At 36.0% G+C, this 20,182-nt stretch overlaps 1 protein-coding gene across 5 annotated transcripts in view; it reads right to left on the bottom strand.

The window, feature by feature from the left end:
• Nucleotides 1–20,182, bottom strand: part of LOC149784430 (proton-coupled zinc antiporter SLC30A2-like) — a 123,204-nt gene that overhangs the window by 24,195 nt on the left and 78,827 nt on the right. For 3 of the 5 annotated variants that reach the window (XR_016413858.1, XR_016413859.1, XM_089932496.1), the window contains exons 7-8: nt 18,691–18,796; nt 14,895–15,029 (exon numbers count right to left, since the gene is read on the bottom strand). Coding sequence is in view for 3 of the 5 variants with exons in the window: in XM_089932496.1 (XP_089788622.1) it covers nt 14,895–15,029; nt 18,691–18,796 (241 nt within the window). In the remaining 2 variants the exon portion in view is untranslated. Of the gene's footprint in view, nt 1–1,706; nt 9,597–14,894; nt 15,030–18,690; nt 18,797–20,182 lie in introns of those variants that run through there. The other 2 variants (XM_089932498.1, XM_089932497.1) reach the window with 2 other exon arrangements.

Here is a 20,182-nt window from a genome sequence, read left to right as displayed (position 1 = left end):
AAAATGATAAAAGTACTAATGTGTTGTTATAATAGACATTAAATAAGGCTTGGCATTCACATTAATGTGGAGACAAATACAGAGTTTTTTAACAGATTATATTTCGATGAGAGGCTACCTCAAGGGTATGGAAGTCAAAGTATTGATAACTTTCATGTTCTTCTAAAGATTATTAAGACACAAAAGTCGTTATGATTTTACATGTGTGTTGTATACAGCATTGCCATGAAAGTATAAGGATAAAATTACATGAAGAACACATGTCGATACCAATTAAGAAAGGAACAAACCAATATATTCAGTGAGGAAAAGAACTTTGAAGCCCCAGTTAATGCCTCATTAACAATCATCATTCAATGATATTAATCAATATTTAATTCAGGAGGAGTTTTTGATTTTATGATACAGTGCATTTGCTGGTACTGGATTATATACAGTTTTCAGTGGACTTAAAAGTTACATGTATTCTTTTTTTGGCTTCCAAGGGCCATTCAGGATTAATTTTAGAAATTACACCTTATCTATATAGCTTTAAAAAAATCAAAATAATAAAACTGTATATTGCAATTTTAAACTGAGTGAATATTTCTCCAATAAAACAGTATTTATAGAAAGTACATGTAAATGGAAAATATAAATACTTTTCATACCTTTTTTGATAATTTCTTGACACCCAGTAACCATGGCAAAAGAGGTGAACATAAAACACCATCTCCATGCAGTATACATCATATAAAGACAATTGGAGAGGGGTCAAAAATCGCCGATATTAAAGATATTCCTTTGGTTTAATATCCAGAATTCTATTATGTCATTTACATAAGTTTGTGCCCCTGATTATTATACACTAGTAAACTAAATTTTTCGTTTAATCTCCAGCATTCCATGATTTCATTTACAAGAGTTATTACCCTCATTATTTTAAACAGCATAGCTAACCTTTCTTTATCTTAATAGATTTTGACACACACCTTTATTGTGGTAAGACCCTGAGTGAGTTTAGTTGTTGTTATTGTTGTTGTTGTTGTAGGGTTTAAAACCATTTTCCAGCACAATATAAGCTATATATGGCGGCCAGTATAAATGGTTGAGGAAGAACCCAGGAAAACCCAAGGAATTAGAACCACCGACCCACGAGAAGCTATTGGCAAGCTTTCTCACATGCCACTGACTGAACCCAAGACTAGAGCCCACACAGACAGAGGTGAGATGGCTGTTATCCGTAACAGTGAGTGCTTTAGACCACTCGGCCACTCGGGGCCCCAATTGAGTTTAGTTTTCTCCATTGCCCAATATCATTTTCAGGAGTGGTACCTCCAACTGCCCATCCTCCTGACTTTAGTTTCTATACAGTAAACTTATCAAGGTTTGTTGTATTTCAGATCCCAATTTTTTTAGGGGTGGGTGTGTGACATTCATTAAACCCTAAATGAGTTGTATTTCTATATTCCAGTGAGGTCATTTATAATATTTGCATACCCTCCCATTTGCTTGTTTCCCTTTACTGATTTTATAAATGAAAAGAATAAAGAATATATAAACACACTCAACTAAGGCATTTCAATGCAAATGGAGCTCTTAATGTAAACATGCAGTCAGACTGCATGCTGTCCATTTCTAGTTTCTAGAATAGTCTATTTCAGTAAAAACTCTGTCATCCGCATCCAATATTTGTGATGTCTAATTATAATATATCTAACAAAAATTGATCAAATAGATAAAAGGAACTCTTGCATACATGTGTTCATTGAGCAGAAGTAAATCCAAAATTTACAGAATTATTAAGATTTTCAAAAACTGAACTACATCACATCTGCTGCTTGCAAACAGACTGGCTGAAGCAGATACGGTGATCATATTGCTAAAAAAACTTTAATTTCATTTAAAACACAAAGAAGTTGACAGTGTTTGGGACCTTTATCAACAATTAGGTTAGAAATAATAAATCAGTGAATGAAATTACTAAGCTTTGTGTTCTGTCATTGATTGTTTGAAATCATAATGTGGGAAAAATATGAATTCTTTTAATTGAAATTATCAAAAAGATGCAATGGAATATCACATTCATTTCATTTTGAACTTTGTGTTCTGTCATTGATCGTTTGAAATCATAATTTGGGAAAAATATTCTTTTACTTGAAATTATCAAAAAGGGAAAATTGCAATGCATTGCTGTGTGACTGTCCATTTAGCCAGAGGAAAAAAGACTTCTTTGTCGTCTTGGCTTATTAGCTCTCTTTTTTTGGTACCATAAACCTTTAGTTGCATTTTTTCTCTAATTTTGTGTTCTGACTGACTTGTAAAATGGTAAATATCTGATATATCTGCCTACCTTGGCCTCAATATGCTTTTCTACACTATTTTACAGACCCTACAGAGCACTGGTCTGAGTCTGAACCATTCAATTTGCAGCAAGTTATGAACATTTCTCCTAAATAACTGTTTCATTGATCAGAATGGAATTTTCAATACTGCATGTGTCACATTCGTTGTGGACACTGCAAATACTACAGTCATTTGTTTGCTTGGCTAAAGTTTCTTTGTGATTCAGTGAACTCATCCGCATCATTAACATCATTAGTTTTACTTTCAAATGGACGAAACAGCTTGCTTAGCTCATCCACAAACAAATCTAATAAATGAAAGGCTACAGTAACTGCTGTGTGAACATACATTGCTTACATTCAAAGTACCGGTAGTTCTTAATACATGATACTATTTTTAGACACGTGTCATGCTATATGAAGCTGTGTGGATAGAAAAATACTGCATGATTCTGAAAATGTAAAGTTAAAGGAGGAAAAAATGAGCATATAATAATGTGTTATATTCTTACTCTTCCTCCACTGCTCTATTGCATGGTATACAGATACAATATACGATACTGATTTATCTGAACAGTCCTATACTAAGGGTGTTTGGTTGACTCAAAATTAGCAATCTAATTCTGGCTCTGTCATCATCACCCTGTCAAACAGACTACTGCTAATCTAAACAGTGATCTCCACCAGTTCCTGTAACAAGATATCTACACACGTGAGGATAGAAAGACTGTGCAATCATTCTAGTGCAAGAGAGATAAAGAGTTTATGATGACAAAGACATCTAAGCACTGATAATGATTAAGCAAAATATATTACAGTGAATAACATTTAATTACATGATAATGTGTAGTTAAGAGAGAATCTTACAGAGATTGATAATTAGTCTCGGTTTATCTAGTTAGTCTACATTCATGTATGGAGAAAATGCATAAAGATAATAAACCACCTTTTTGTTGAACCAACTTTTCATATATCTAGAAAAGCAAACAACTTCAGCACTGACCTCAATCCAAACAGTTTTAGCATCAACTATATTCTAGGGTGTGGATGAATGGATGGACATATGACACTGACACCAAATCTAGGGTGTGGATGAATGGATGGACATATGACACTGACACCAAATCTAGGGTGTGGCTGAATGGATGGACGCATGACACAAATACTGACACCAAATCTAGGGTGTGGATGAATGGATGGACACATGACACTGACACCAAATCTGGGGTGTAGATGAATGGATGGAAACAACCACAAAGTGATAAATTTGTCATACTTCTGCCAAGACAGGAACAACAAAATGATCTGCGAAGACAGGCACAACAAAACGACTTGCCATAAAACGTGAACATTATTGCTTTTTTCTTATTTTAGAGAATACTTAGAGACTGAAACAGAAGATGTAAAATTGGGAAACATAATCAATAATGTCTCATAATTTTAATGTATTAAGTAACATGAATGTCTTAAAAAAATAAAACAAACACTTTTGCAATTCATTCAAAATAATCATAATATTAAACTGCAATGCTTGAATGTTGATATAAAAATACATTTTGTGAGTAAAACTGCAGGAATGAACCCAATAGTATACACATATAAATGATAATTTTTTCATTCACTCACAACATATAAAGAACAAAAATGAATTTATACTAACAGTATCTTTTTTACAAGACCTTATATCACAGTTTCAAAGATAAAAAATATGGAAAGCACATGAAACAGTACAGGCCTCCTGCCAACAATTAAAATCAGTCTTTGGTACTGATGTTTTAGACTCTTGGTTCATGCTTTCAAAGGGAAAAAATTTTCCTGAAAAAATAAAAGAGAGTCAGGTCCGACATTCTATTGTTCAGAAAATAAAAGTCATTCATGTTAAATATGGCACAGGTAATCATAAACACTGTCTCATTACAAATACCAGTTATCATTCTCAAGCTGTGCCAGTAACAAACGTTTATCTATTGCCAATAGATGACCATAATGCTAGATTGGTTTTTAGAAACATCCGAACCTTTCAGTGATCATTTCTGGGATTTTCATTGGGCCATCTTTGGAACTTTGACTGGAGACCCATTAAATACAAATACAAATATTCACTTGGTGCCCAAAGTAATCTGACATTTTGTTGAAAAGAGTCACCGTCACCAGATGACTGATTCAGCGCAAAGGGTACATAGTGCAATTACTGAGTACATCATTTGTGTTTATCAATGTCTGTTATTGTCTTAGTTTGGATTGAAATAAAAGATATTATAGAACATTCACAATAAAATGTCTATAAAATTTGAGACTGCCAATCAATGGCACTGAATAAGAAAAAAAAAAACAAAGGCCTGATTTCTATTAGTCTACCTGATATACAGATTGCATACAATACACTTACTTTAGTGCTGATGTAAACAGTTTCTTCCTTCTCTGTCCTTTCTGAGGGGTTTAAGTAATGTATATCTGGGGGTGGGGTGACATTTCTGGTAGCGGAGTGATGCTGCCTTCCATGCATGCATCAAAAATTTAAAACAAAAAGGCAACCAGTGTTCTGTTCTGATAGGGATTTCTAAAAAAATGGGAGGGTTCTAAAGGATTTAATTCTCTGAGCTAAAAGAGGAGGAATTTTACTTACCATCCACATACAAAGGTCAGTCTAAATCAGGGGTGCACAACCTTTCTGCGCCAAGGGCCAGAGTGCATTTTCTAAGACCATTTGAGGGCTGCAAACAATAATTTCTTTAATATAATTACTGTTCACAGGCTAGATTTCTGTGTTGTTTTAATTTGACCTGAGGGCCGGACAGAACATGTTCTCATTGTGCATCCCTGGTCTAAATATATATGTATTAATTACAAGTGAGTGGATGACAGTCCGACACTATTTCATCCAGAAATAGTGCCTCGTCTGGTCAACCTCCGCTACCAGAAATGTCAACAAAAAAAAGCAGAGAACTTACCAGTATACAGTACTCAGATCTCAGAATAAACAGATTATGATATAACAATGCACTATTAAGATGCCTCTGAATTACATACAAGTTAAAACGACCAAAAAATCTTGCCAGATGGTATGTTTTGTCACTATATGCAACATTCGCAAAGCCAGTGTGTTCACTGAATAAAATTTGCACATTATTTTCTGTACTTTTAAGAAGAAAAATTTTTTTTTTCTGTGTAAAAGAAAACAATACATGTATATGAAGTTGCATGAGCCATGCCACAATTGTCTTGTATTAGAATTCATACACAATCTCTTCCCCAAAATGATAATAAACTTTTTTGCACACTATTTTTCGTACTTTTAAGAAAGAAAACAAAAATTTTCATGTGTGAGAAAAATACATGTATATGAAATTTCGGAAGCAACACTAGAATTGTATTATATCGACATTTGTGTTATAATGGAGTGTGCTATAGCAGGGTCATACTGTAATTTGCTGTCAATGTTCAACACTATACTGTGTTTGATATCAAGAATAGGTGCTTATAAGGCGTTTCCTTCATTGGTTTCAATTGCATGTTCACAGTAGAAACTGTCAACTGTAATAATATCACTAATGACATTGAGATGACTAATAGAGGCTGCAGCTTCTTTCCTTCTCTTTTCTCTTGTGGCAGCTTTAAAATTATCAGGAGTGAACTGGTACTTTTCTTCACATACTATTCTTTTCAGCGCAGGAATTAGTCCCAGAAGATTTTTCAATATACAGTTCTGAACAAAGTTTAAATCCTGTCTGCAACTCACTAATTTGGCTTTGAACTTTACCCCTGCAAACTCTAAAGTAGCAACTTTAATGTTGTTTGATATGCTAGCTGGTATGGCTTTCTCTTTAAAAAATACAAGCCTCAGCTAACAACTCATCCTTCCTTATCTGCAGAAGGTCCATAGTTGTGTCACCAATAACACTTTCTGAGGCTTTAAGCTGACTGACAAGCAATGATATCATAGCTCTCTGTATTCCTGTTGCTTTCATTACTTTCAGCTTTGAACAATCTTGTTTCAAAATGACCTGACAAGCATTCATCTCTGAACTAAGGCAGTCTACATATTTCTTCATAGATGTCAGGTTTTTGCTATGCTTCTCTTCTATTATTTGTCTTTGACTTCTTATAACTGCTTTGGTCTTAAAGCAATTCGAGTTATGGTGTTTTCTTTCATTTCTTTGTTCTTTCAAGTAAGGATTTGGGCCCATCAACATTTTCTAATGACAGCTTGTCATAATGTGTACGTTCTAGCAGGGAATCATGGCTGCAGTATTTCCTGATTAGGTAGATACCAACATTCTATGCTGTTTCATCCAACAGCAATGGTGATAACATCAACATTCGTTAGACTAAATATTGTACGGTATGTTACTATCTTTAGCGACAGTCTATTTCTTCATAGTATAAGAGGCATGGTAGGGAGAAGGTAGGGAGACTATATTTCAGATCTGTTGTTTCCATTGTGAAGGCCAAGTCATACCATAGACTTATAAAAATGGTACCAACAGCTGCCTCACTTGGTGCCCAGCATTATTAAGAGGTTAGTGTTAGGACTGGTCAGCCTGGTGTCAGGATAATGTGACTGGGTGAGATATCATGCTATGTGTCTATCCTTGGCAAGACAGCATCCATACTTAATCCTCTAATTCATCAATCACGGCCATCATTAGCAAGACATAGTTAATCCTCTAATTCATCAAGCATGGTCATCCTTGGTAAGACGTAGTTAATCCTCTAATTCATCAATCAGGGCCATCCTTGGCAAGACAGCATCCATAGTTAATACTCTAATTCATCAATCAGGGCTATCCTTGGCAAGACAGCATCCATAGTTAATCCTCTAATTCATCAATCAGGGCCATCCTTGGCAAGACAGCATCCATAGTTAATACTCTAACTCATCAATCAGGGCTATCCTTGGCAAGACAGCATCCATAGCTAATCCTCTAATTCATCAATCAGGGCCATCCTTTGCAAGACATAGTTAATCTTCTAAGTCATCAGTCAGGGCTATCCTTCGCAAGAGAGCATCCATAGTTAATCCTCTAATTCATCAAGCAGGGCCATCCTTGGCAAGACATATTTAATTCTCTAATTCATCAATCAGGGCCATCCTTGGCAAGACATAGTTAATCCTCTAAGTCATCAATCAGGGCCATCCTTGGCAAGACAGAGTTAATCCTCTAATTCATCAATCAGGGCCATCCTTACCAAGACATAGTTAATCCTCTAATTCATCAATCAGGGCTATCCTTGGCAAAACATAGTTAATCCTCTAATTCATCAATCAGGGCCATCCTTAGCAAGACATAGTTAATCCTTTAATTCATCAATCAGGGCCATCCTTGGCAAGATATAGTTAATCCTCTAAGTCATCAATCAGGGCCATCCTTGGCAAGATATAGTTAATCCTCTAATTCATCAATCAGGGCTATCCTTGGCAAAACATAGTTAATCCTCTAATTCATCAATCAAGGCCATCCTTAGCAAGACATAGTTAATCCTTTAATTTATCAATCAGGGCCATCCTTGGCAAGATATAGTTAATCCTCTAATTCATCAATCAGGGCCATCCTTAGCAAGATTAATACACCTCCAATGTAATGGTAGAGTAAAAGATTGGTGCAGTATACTGCATATGACGACACTCTACTGAGAAAGGCAAATGGTAAGACAAAACTAAATGGTAACCATCAGGACCTCCTGTAAGTTCAGCCAGAGTAATGGCAATAACTTCATCACAAGGGTTCATCATCTCGACCTGTAGAGCAAATGTGGCATCTAAATCACACCCTTTTCCTATGACACACTGCAATTTATCATCCCAATTTGTCATTCCTAGATCATTTCCAGATGTATCCATCAAATTCAGAATAATCTCCGATTCTGGACATGGCAGATGCTGTAAAAACCTGACAAACCGCTAAGTGGATTCACATGCTGATCCTCCAAACCATTCTAGTAGCTGTGTCTATGCTTTCTGCAGACATCAATTTGGACCATTCCAATTTTTCACTATCAACCACCATGAACTTTAGCAGCAGCAGCATGAGATCTGCTTCATTTTAGGCAGCAAAAAGACTGGAGATTTTTTATTTTCTGACAATAAGAAATGGAAATTCTGGGAGAAAATGTTTATACTAAGGTCTTGCAATTTATTTTCATAAGGTCAATCAGACTTTTTCCAATCTTGTTATCTGCTTGTCTTGCCAACTGCATAATCTGGTTTTAAGTTTCCACTTTTCAATAGCCCATCAGTAAGTACTTCCTTTACCTGATCGGTACCAGTAGCTGGTTTTGGATGTCTGCATAAAGTTGGAAAAGGTCAAAACTGCATAAATCCAAAATAACAAGCATATACGTTGTGCTGCATTAACATCACCTTCAGCAAAAGGCTTGCAATTATTTCAATCTTACACAGAACCCATCAGGACTTGCTGACTTGTACTTTTCTCAAAATGTGGCAGCTTCTCATCAAAATGGTTTTGTGATTCCAATGACACACCTTTCAGTAACTGGTTCAAATCGATTTCATCCTCATACACAGCACCAGTAACATCTGGGACATCATAATCATGAGGATATATGCTTTAAAGTCATCATGCATCTCTCCAGCCTCAAAAAGGAAAAACATTACAAGCATTCAAATGCAAAATTAAATATGTGTTTCACTGAGATGTTTCCTCTTCTGTCCATGTGGTTTAAGTCTATTTCTTCATCCCTTATGATGACTGTCATAAATATAGCATTGGATATTAGGAATAAGCTGTTTTACTTAAAGGCTTTTGTCTTGCATTGAGTAAAAGTCAAATTTCACTCATACTTTATTCTAAGAATATTCTTATGTGAGTAAGCAGTGTGATCAAGTAATGTCACTTTTGTCATTCAAAAAATGCATCTTCCCAAACTACCCTTCAGGAGAGATACTGATGCAAAGAAACTTCGTGATTGATAAATTAACTGCGTTATTTTGGGAGGAATCTTTTGAACTACAGTAACTATTAACAACTGCATTTATTTTTCTTCTCAAAATTTCAATTCTGATACAGTAAAGCTATTGTATGATTCATCTTCAGACTCAAATGTTTCATCAAGAGACATTCTTCAAGTTCAAGAAGTGGCATGCTATCATCACTACGATCTGCTTCTGAAGTACCATTTTGGAAGTTATGTCATCAAGATCAGAAGACAATCTCTTATTCTAGTTTTCTTTTGGTGCACTCCATCATCTGTTTCACACACCATAGAGTAGTGCTTAACTCATTAACTCCTGGAGGTTTTTGTCATTTTCGCCTGAAATGCAAGTAGGAAACACATTTTGGGGGCTATTTCTGAATACGTCCTAATGTATATACATCCATGAGATTTCCCATGAACCTAATGCCTAGTTGTGTTAGAAATGTCATTTTTCATTGGTTATTTTGCTCGCACATGAGCAGAAGGGTAACAGTTGGAGTTATTTTATTTTTTTGCTTAACAGACCCATCATTTTTTAATCAAGACCACTCTTTATTCCAAATGCCCATCTTATCCTACATTTTACAAGGGTTCATCTGACTGTGTGCAGTTCAGACTGGTCTGCCTTAGATCTGAGGCCAAAAAGTCTAAAATCTGGCAACACAAAATTGGATTCTGACCACAGGCAAATTTTGGGTGGAAAAAAATTGGGTCCAAAAAAGGTTTTTCCCTCTGTATTTTGTAGTGCAACTAGAACATCCAGCTTATTTGGTACAATTGTAGAGCTACATCTGTCTACATTTCTATAATACCACCCACTTTAGTGTATCATACATGACGTTGATGCTACATAGCTTGGCATTAGGCTACTACCTCCTGATGCATAAATGCAACACCAGGGGTTCATGAGTTAATGTATGAGTTGGAATAGCACGTCAGGTTCTGACTTTGCTTTCAAAGATCTCTCTGCCTCTCTTAAGCTTCTTCTTGTTCCTGCTTCAGCTCCTATGTCAAACAGTGTTTATCTATGATAATGCATTATAAGTTCCAGCATATCCCTGTCTTAAAAGATTCTTGTGTGTTATGTTGAAGATATTTAAAAGTCTGTCATATGCTTAGTATAGTTGGAAAAGCTTCAATTTCAGCAAATTCACTGGATCCTTTGCCTTCCAAATGCTTTTGTACTTGATGAAGCCTTGCAGAATAATTTGAATCAGTATAGGTATATGTAAATTCCACTCTTGTGCTAAATTATATGTCTTTGAGCACAAAGATTTGTTTGAAAGTGTGCTTTGACATGCAGCGCATACACTTTCTTCATCTGGTGCAGCTGAGACATGTCCAGTAATTGTACTTTCAAAGACAATATGTTCCTGAAGCTGTTGTTGTTGTGGGGTTTAACGTTATTTTTCAGCACAAGATAGGCTATACATGCCATGGTAACCAGTATAAATGGTGGAGAAAGTACTCAGGAAAACCCAGAAAGAACCACTGACCCACAAGAAGCTACTGACAAGCTTTCTCACATACACACACTAGCCGAGCCCGAGACCCGAACCCACACATACAGAGGTGAGATGGCAATGATCCATAATGGTGAGCGCTTTAGACCACTCAGCCACTCTGGGACCTGTTCCAAAAGTTTACCTGCAAGATGTCATCTTGAAGACAAAATCTGCCAAAACTTGTATGACGTTTGTCTTTATCTAGACCACCAACATGAAACAATACCACACTTTGACAGACTGCATTATGGTCACTAAACAAGACAAGTCTAATTAGGGATGCAACATCTGCAACTGAATCAAAATTCCTGCCAAATGCCACAAAGTCACGAATACCAGTTTGGCAAGCACAGTAGGAGAAACATTCAACACAAGATACCAGTTTTATATGGCCAGAGCAGTAGAGATCTCAACACTAGTCTCTATACTTCACCATAGTGGTACTGGCCTGTGAAAATCTACACTCCATCCATTCTGCAACTGACTTTCTCTGCTTGCGTTCAGAAATTAACGGGCTTGACTCTGTCACATCTGTATGGTTTAATCCATGAGCTAATTTTATTTCCTCATAGAACCTCCATTTTTCTTTTACTTTATCTTCACATGTATTTGAAATGTACTGATGTCTGTGACTGAAATGGTACTCAAAGAGGCAAATGTTATTCCATTCTGTTGCAGAAAACTGAGCTCTATATTCACTATAGAGAGACTGAATATCTTATCTGACTCTAAACTCTGACAACAAATGTTCTTCAAGGTGTATAACCTTCAAACGACCATTAGCAACAGTTTTGTATAAACTTAGAATTGTTTTATCACATTCTTTATTTTCTTTTGTAAAGCAAAGTTTTGCACATGATCTACAATGTTCTTACAAATTACTCTATCATATTCATGATCAAAACAATAATGCAATATCACTGATAATATAGGTTTTACCATTGACTACTTTCTTAGAGTTTTTGTATCTGTCTATTCCACTTAGAACATTTGCAACATGCAATTTTTTGTCAATGGTCCTAGTATGGTTGTCTTTAAGTCAATAGTCCTAGTATGGTTGTCTTTAAGTCAATGGTCCTAGTATCTTTAAGTCAATGATCTAGGATGGTTGTCTTTAAGTCAATAGTCCTAGTATGGTTGTTTTTAAGTCAATAGTCCTAGTATGGTTGTTTTTAAGTCAATGGTGCTAGTTTCTTTTAAGTCAATGATCTAGTATGGTTGTCTTTAAGTCAATAGTCCTAGTATGGTTGTCTTTAAGTCAATAGTCCTAGTATGGTTGTTCTTAAGTCAATGGTCCTAGTATCTTTAAGTCAATGATCTAGTATGGTTGTCTTTAAGTCAATAGTCCTAGTATGGTTGTTTTTAAGTCAATGGTCCCAGTATGGTTGTCTTTAAGTCAATGATCCTAGTATGGTTGTCTTTAAGTCAATAGTCCTAGTATGGTTGTCTTTAAGTCAATGGTCCTAGTATGGTTGTCTTTAAGTAGTTTTAAAAAGTCTTCAGACGGAGCTAGTGTAGCAAATTCCATCAGGGACAGAAAACTGATTATCTTTCAACGAGGTCACTTTTACATAGTTCAGGAGTAACTTCTGAAAAAAATCCAATGATGTATAAAACAGAAATCAGTGACTTCCATCGAAATATTTCATGAATACTTATTCTTCCTACACTTGGGTACATCTCATAAAACATGGATTCATTGAGAGCATTTTGATATTATTACTAGTACAGTTGAATATGTTACTATCATACAACAAATGTAGTTTAAGACAGACATATTAATGCTATCAAAGGGTTAACAAGTTACTTTAGATCCAAAATTACCACACATCTAATGTCTTGGCTTGACAGAAATGTATATATGATCTTTGATATTTTTTTGTTAAACTTGAAAACTGTTAAGGTATTTGCACCACTGTATGGCTTATATTTGATTAAATGTCAGTCAATATTATTTGTTGTACATCTGTAAGTTTCAGTTCTGCAACTTACATCATACCAGGTATAGATAAATGAATGGAAGACAATGAGTGGAGTGATGATACCTAGCTAAGTATTATACTTAAGTCACAATTATTCAGTGTGAGTTTACAAATTGGGATTTTGTATAACTACATGCACTGTAAATTATACGAAATGATTTTTAATTACTCTGACAGATTCTTTTAATTCTGGACTCTTTAATAAGATCTATATGGAATAAAAGAGGCTAGGAAATGTCAAGTGCTGTGCGCTGCTATACACACACAATTAAAGAATGGAAAAAGAAAATGGAAAAGTAATAATAATGTAAAAATATGTATTTTTAAGTGTTACAATGTTGTAAAATAAGAAATAATTACCTTGTGTAAACTTGTGCTTCTAGTCTTCTGGCATCATTATGGGAACAAAATAATTAAAACAAATATACATGTATGTACATATACATGTTTATAATTTGTCACTACAAGTACATTGAAAATGTGAATGACCAAAACAGCCATGTTGTACAATGTATATACCCCCAGCCCTAACACTGGAGGCATCATTGAAAATGTGAATAACCAAAACAGCCATGCTGTACAATGTATATACCCCCAACCCTAACACTGAAGGCAACATTGAAAATGTGAATGACCAAAACAGCCATGCTGTACAATGTATATACCCCCAACCCTAACACTGAAGGCAACATTGAAAATGTGAATAACCAAAACAGCCATGCTGTACAATGTATATACCCCCAACCCTAACACTGAAGGCAACATTGAAAATGTGAATGACCAAAACAGCCATGTTGTACAATGTATATACCCCCAACCCTAACACTGGAGGCATCATTGAATGACCAAAACAGCTATGTTGTACAATGTATATAACCCCAGCCCAAACACTTGAGGCATCATTGAAAATGTGAATGACCAAAACAGCCATGCTGTACAATGTATATACCCCCAGCCCTAACACTGGAGGCATCATTGGAAATGTGAATAACCAAAACAGCTATGTTGTACAATGTATATACCCCAGCCCTAACACTGGAGGCATCATTGAAAATGTGAATGACCAAGACAGCCATGTTGTGCAATGTATATACCCCCAGCCCAAACACTGGAGGCATCATTGAAAATGTGAATGACCAAAACAACTATGTGTACAATGTATATACCCCCAGCCCAAACACTGGAGGCATCACTGAAAATGTGAATAACCAAAACAGCCATGTTGTACAATGTATATACCCCCAGCCCTAACAATGAAGGCATCATTGAAAATGTGAATGACCAAAACAGCCATGTTGTACGATGTATATACCAACAGCCCTAACACTGGAGGCATCATTGAAAATGTGAATAACCAAAACAGCTATGTTGTACAATGTATATACCCCCAGCCCTAACACTGGAGGCATCATTGAAAATGTGAATAACCAAAACAGCTATGTTGTACAATGTATATACCCCAAGCCCAAACACTGGAGGCATCGTTGAAAATGTGAATGACCAAAACAGCCATGTTGTACAATGTATATACCCCCAGCCCTAACACTGGAGGCATCAATGAAAATGTGAATGACCAAAACAGCTATGTTGTGCAATGTATATACCACAAACCCTAACACTGGAGGCATCATTGAAAATATGAATAACACAACAGTCATGCTATACAGCCCTAACAGTGGAGGCATCATTGATAACACAACAGCCATGCTATACAGCCCTAACACTGGAAGCAACATTGTAACACAACAGTCATGCTATACAGCCCTAACACTGGAAGCATCATTGATAACACAACAGTCATGCTATACAGCCCTAACACTGGAAGCATCATTGTAACACAACAGTCATGCTATAAAGCCATAACACTGGAGGCATCATTGATAACACAACAGTCATGCTATACAGTCCTAACACTAGAGGTATCTTGTTACAAAACTGGTGGAGAAAAGGTTTAGATTAACGGTACTGTTTAATTTAATTGACAAGGCAATGATAACAGAGCCTGAATCAATCTGCTCAGTTGGAGTCAAACAAATACCCTTTGACATGCTCCAAAGAAAAAACGTATAGCTTCATAATGAAGTACATGGTTAAATATGTTACATTCATTAGTGAAAAACACAGCAAAAAAATTAATCAATACTTACTGACAGCTAAATGAACAGAGAGGGCAATTTTGCTGAGGGAAAGCGACCACACTCTGAGATCATGTATATCACAGACACCATCAATCTCCAGGAAGCTACTCTTTATAAGGTCCATGTTCATTCCCCTTGGAGTCCCTAGTAGGTAAATGAAGACTTATAAGACAAGCTACACTTTATAAGGTCCATGCTCATTCCCCTTAGAGTCCCTGTTATGCAAATGGAGACTTATTAGACAAGGTACCCTTTATAATGTCCATGCTCATTCCCCTTGTAGTCCCTAGTATGCAAATGAAGACTTAATATAGAAGCTACCATAAAATAAACTGTATTTACTTGTGTAAACATCAAACTGCCAAAAATGGGATCCTGCGATGAGGCCAAAGGTTAAATTTATAAAGGTATCAATTACATTTATGTTATCTTGTATTTTATTTTAACAGAGATTTATAGGTAGTCATGGCAAGAAGACAAATTACATATATATAACAAGAGGTTACAACTCTTTAATCACTGCCTCATTTGATTATCATTATTATTATTATTATTATTATTATTATTATCTCAACAAGCTTTTTAATTAAAAAAGTTGATATTATAATATGACATGTATGTGCATTATTTAATGTCATGCAACTCCTTACTCACTGTTTAAAAATGACTTCAATTCAAAAAACCAGACATGTACAAGCATTTGTAGAATTCATCCTTGGGAGCAGAGCTTGGATGTGGGGACACTTGCATACATGTATAATGGGCAGGATAGTAAAGATAACAAAGCATTGGAAAATTGCTACTTTATTTCAGACTTGGTATATTATTTCTAACTGTGATTTTTTTTTTGTATTCATTGAAGAGTGTTATCCACCGTAATGACATCTGACTAACAGGCAAATGCCAAATGCAAGAGCAGATGGCCAAGAATTCTGGGCTTAAGATTACCCACCTTAATGACATCTGACTAATAAGCAAATGTCAAATGCAAGAGTCTCAAGTGGACTTGAGATTACCCACCTTAATGGCATCTGACTAATAGGCAAATGTCAAATGCAACAGTCTCAAGTGGACTTGAGATTACCCACCTTAATGACATCTGACTAACAGGCAAATGTCAAATGCAACAGTCTCAAGTGGACTTGAGATTACCCACCTTAATGGCATCTGACTAATAGGCAAATGTCAAATGCAACAGTCAAGTGGGCTTGAGATTACCCACTGTAATGACATCTGACTAACAGGCAAATGCCAAATGCAAGAGCAGATGGCCAAGAATTCTGTGCTTGAGATTACCCACCTTAATGACATCTGACTAATAAGCAAATGTCAAATGCAAGAGTCTCAAGTGGACTTGAGATTACCCACCTTAATGGCATCTGACTAATAGGCAAATGTCAAATGCAACAGTCTCAAGTGGGCTTGAGATTACCCACCTTAATGGCATCTGACTAATAGGCAAATGCCAAATGCAACAGTCTCAAGTGGGCTTGAGATTACCCACCTTAATGGCATCTGACTAACAGGCAAATGCCAAATGCAAGAGCAGATGGCCAAGAATTCTGGGCTTAAGATTACCCACCTTAATGACATCTGACTAATAAGCAAATGTCAAATGTAAGAGTCTCAAGTGGACTTGAGATTACCCACCTTAATGGCATCTGACTAATAGGCAAATGTCAAATGCAACAGTCTCAAGTGGGCTTGAGATTACCCACCTTAATGGCATCTGACTAATAGGCAAATGTCAAATGCAACAGTCTCAAGTGGGCTTGAGATTACCCATCTTAATGACATCTGACTAGCAGGCAAATGCCAAATGCAAGAGCAGATGGCCAAGAATGCTGGGCCAGTAGGATCCTCTCTGAAGAAATTTCTTCCACTGCTGCTGACTGCACATGTTATCATAACAACTGTTCCAAGGTTTCAAGAGTTTTGTATCTTCATACATATTTGATGGCACATCAGCATCATTGGTACAATTTTAAAGGCCTCTATATCAGGACAGAATCTGTCAAAGTTGGTCCAATTCTATTAAGCACTTGTTATTTACATAGAGTTATGTAAATGTTTTTAAATTTTGAGTAATGGTGGCCATATTTGATGCATCATCTGTATAATTTCAACAATGTGAAAAACCTTGAAGCTAGGATGCTTTCTGTCAAATTTTATTGTGTTCTGTAAAGAGACTTTTAGCACCAAGATACCAATAAAAGTGGTCAAATTAATATGTTAACTGTTCTTGAGAAGTCAATTAAAGGTTCTTCCATTATTTTGTAAAAGCAGCCAGGTGAATATAATTTATATGATCATCTATGCAAGTTTACCTTCTGTCAAATGCTGTTGAGCCATTTTTGAGAGGTCACATCACTAAGGTTTTTCTACTGTATGTAGGTAATGGAAGGCATATATGATGTCCGATTGGCAGCATTTGTACAAACATGAAAGTTGATTGTGCCAGGATTCTTTCATCAAATTGGGTCATATTCTGTTGAGTGCTTTTTGAGCAGTTGTTTAAAAGTTTTCCTCTTCTTAGTAACAACAATCATATTTAATGGCAGTTTGGCATCATTTCAACAAATCTGAAAGACCATCATGCCAGGCTATTTTTTTGTCAAGTTTAATCACATTATATCACGACATCAACAACTACACAATCACATCTTAATAAACACCCTATTTTTTCCCAAATTTATGAAAGGTTTCCTCTACTGAATGCAATTGTGGATTACCATAAGGGTTGTTGCTATAATCTGCCTGGAACTTACCACATTTCATGTTTTATGTCTCCTTAATGGTTTAAATCCATATAAACCAAGAATTATACAAAATGCAATCATGAGGCAACACACCTCCAATGAGGGGAGCTCCCAACTTGGACAAAGAGTGATAACTCTTGTAGCATAACATACACATGATGCGGTACTGATTATTATATTATTGGTGTGTTTATTACAATGTGAATACACATCATGAAATTTACTTAAAAATAATTTCTTATGCATATAGTATTACACACCAAAATACCACAAAGCTGTCATGAAACAATAGTAGGCCAAAATCTATAGTGTCTTTTTAATTCAAAAAATAATGGGCCACAATCTGTATTTATGCCTTTAATATTTTATAATGAAGTTACTACTCACATCTGTGTTAACCGCTTCTAGAAAAGTAACCTCTCTTATAAGGCCACTTTCTTACTGCATAGTTGGGTGTCTAAGAGGGGGAATATTGTATATTATTGATGATATCATAACAATGTGAAAAAGCAGATTCAATGTGGAATGGAAAACCTATGATAAGATACTCTACAAGTAAATATAAAGGTACATGTGCCATCATTTCATGCTAGATTCTCAATACAACATGCACTTTATGTATGTGTAGGTCAGAAATTTGAACAAACCTAGATTCCGTATTATTTTTATCAACACTTCATGGTAACGTTATGAATATGACATGATATTTCTGTGATGAACTGGATGATTTTATACTCTGTGCCAAATCATTTGTACATTTTCATGGTTACAGTATTTTTCTCACGAATACACCACAATGACTGGATATGAAACTTAATTCCCTCCTTGAAACCTACTGGTGCTCCTCAAAAAGTACAAGACTTTCTTTGAACATTAAGTTGACACTGTGGTATATGAAACTTAATTCTTTCCTTCCTAGACATGATAATTATAACGTAAAAATGCAAGGATTTTCAGTGAAAAATAATCTTTCCACCAAAATTGATTCAGAAAGTACTGTGTCCCATTGTACGTTTCATGGTGACCATACTGTGAGGAACTCTTACCTTCCATAAGAACTACTAGTATATCCCGGAGAATTGTGATAGTGGTGAACAGCACCAGTATGGAAAATAGAAAGGTACATATTGGATCAGCCAGCTTCCACTCTGGCTGTAATGAGAAAAACAAACTTTCTACTAACATAAAATAGATAAAAAGAGATTTATTTAAGGTCAGTATGATTCAAAACAACAAATCAACATTGGCTCTAATGATCTCTTTACTGACATCACATAAAAAATGAGTCATTACAACAAGCAGGATTTGCAAGATATGAAAATAAAACAATATATAAACACAATTTGACAAAACATACTGTGCCATCTGACATACCATAAGCCCTTAATGTGCAAATGCGAATATCACCAGGGAGACAGTCAAAAGCCCTTAACTTGCAAATGTGAATATCACCAGGGAGACAGTCAAAAGCCCTTAACTTGCAAATGTGAATATCACCAGGGAGACAGTCAAAATCCTTTAACTTGCAAATGTGAATATCACCAGGGAGACAGTCAAAAGCCCTTAACTTGCAAATGTGAATATCACCAGGGAGACAGTCAAAATCCTTTAACTTGCAAATGTGAATATCACCAGGGAGACAGTCAAAAGCCCTTAACTTGCAAATGTGAATATCACCAGGGAGGTAGTCAAAAGCTCTTAACTTGCAGATGTGAATATCACCAGGTAGACAGCCAAAAGCCCTTAACCTGCAGATGTAAATATCACCAGGGAGACAGTCAAAAGCCCTTAACTTGCAAATGTCAATATCACCAGGGACAGTCAAAAGCTCTTAACTTGCAAATGCAAATTTCACCAGGGAGACAGTCAAAAGCCCTTAACTTGCAGATGTGAATATCACCAGGAAGACAGTCAAAAGCCCTTAACTTGCAAATGTGAATATCACCAGGGAGACAGTCAAAAGCCCTTAACTTGCAAATGTGAATATCACGAGGGAGGTAGTCAAAAGCTCTTAACTTGCAGATGTGAATATCATCAGGGAGACAGCCAAAAGCCTTTAATTTGCAAATGTGAATATAACCAGGGAGACAGTCAAAAGCCCTTAACTTGCAGACGTAAATATCACCAGGAAGACAGCCAAAAGCCCTTAACTTGCAAATGTGAATATCACCAGGGAGACAGCCAAAAGCCCTTAACTTGCAAATGTGAATATCACCAGAGAGAAAGTCAAAAGCCCTTAACTTGCAGATGTAAATATCACCAGGAAGACAGCCAAAAGCCCTTAACTTGCAAATGTGAATATCACCAGGGAGACAGCCAAAAGCCCTTAACTTGCAAATGCAAATATCACCAGGAAGACAGTCAAAAGCCCTTAACTTGTAAATGTGAATATCACCAGGGAGACAGCCAAAAGCCCTTAATTTGCAAATGTGAATATCACCAGAGAGAAAGTCAAAAGCCCTTAACTTGCAGATGTAAATATCACCAGGAAGACAGCCAAAAGCCCTTAACTTGCAAATGTGAATATCACCAGGGAGA

Source organism: Sinohyriopsis cumingii, chromosome 14, assembly GCF_028554795.1.
Source record: "Sinohyriopsis cumingii isolate HCF-2022 chromosome 14, ASM2855479v2, whole genome shotgun sequence".
NCBI classification, from domain to species: Eukaryota; Metazoa; Mollusca; class Bivalvia; order Unionida; family Unionidae; genus Sinohyriopsis; species Sinohyriopsis cumingii.
The sequence above is the reverse complement of the archived record's forward strand: the minus strand, read 5'-3'. Positions and strand labels throughout refer to the sequence as shown.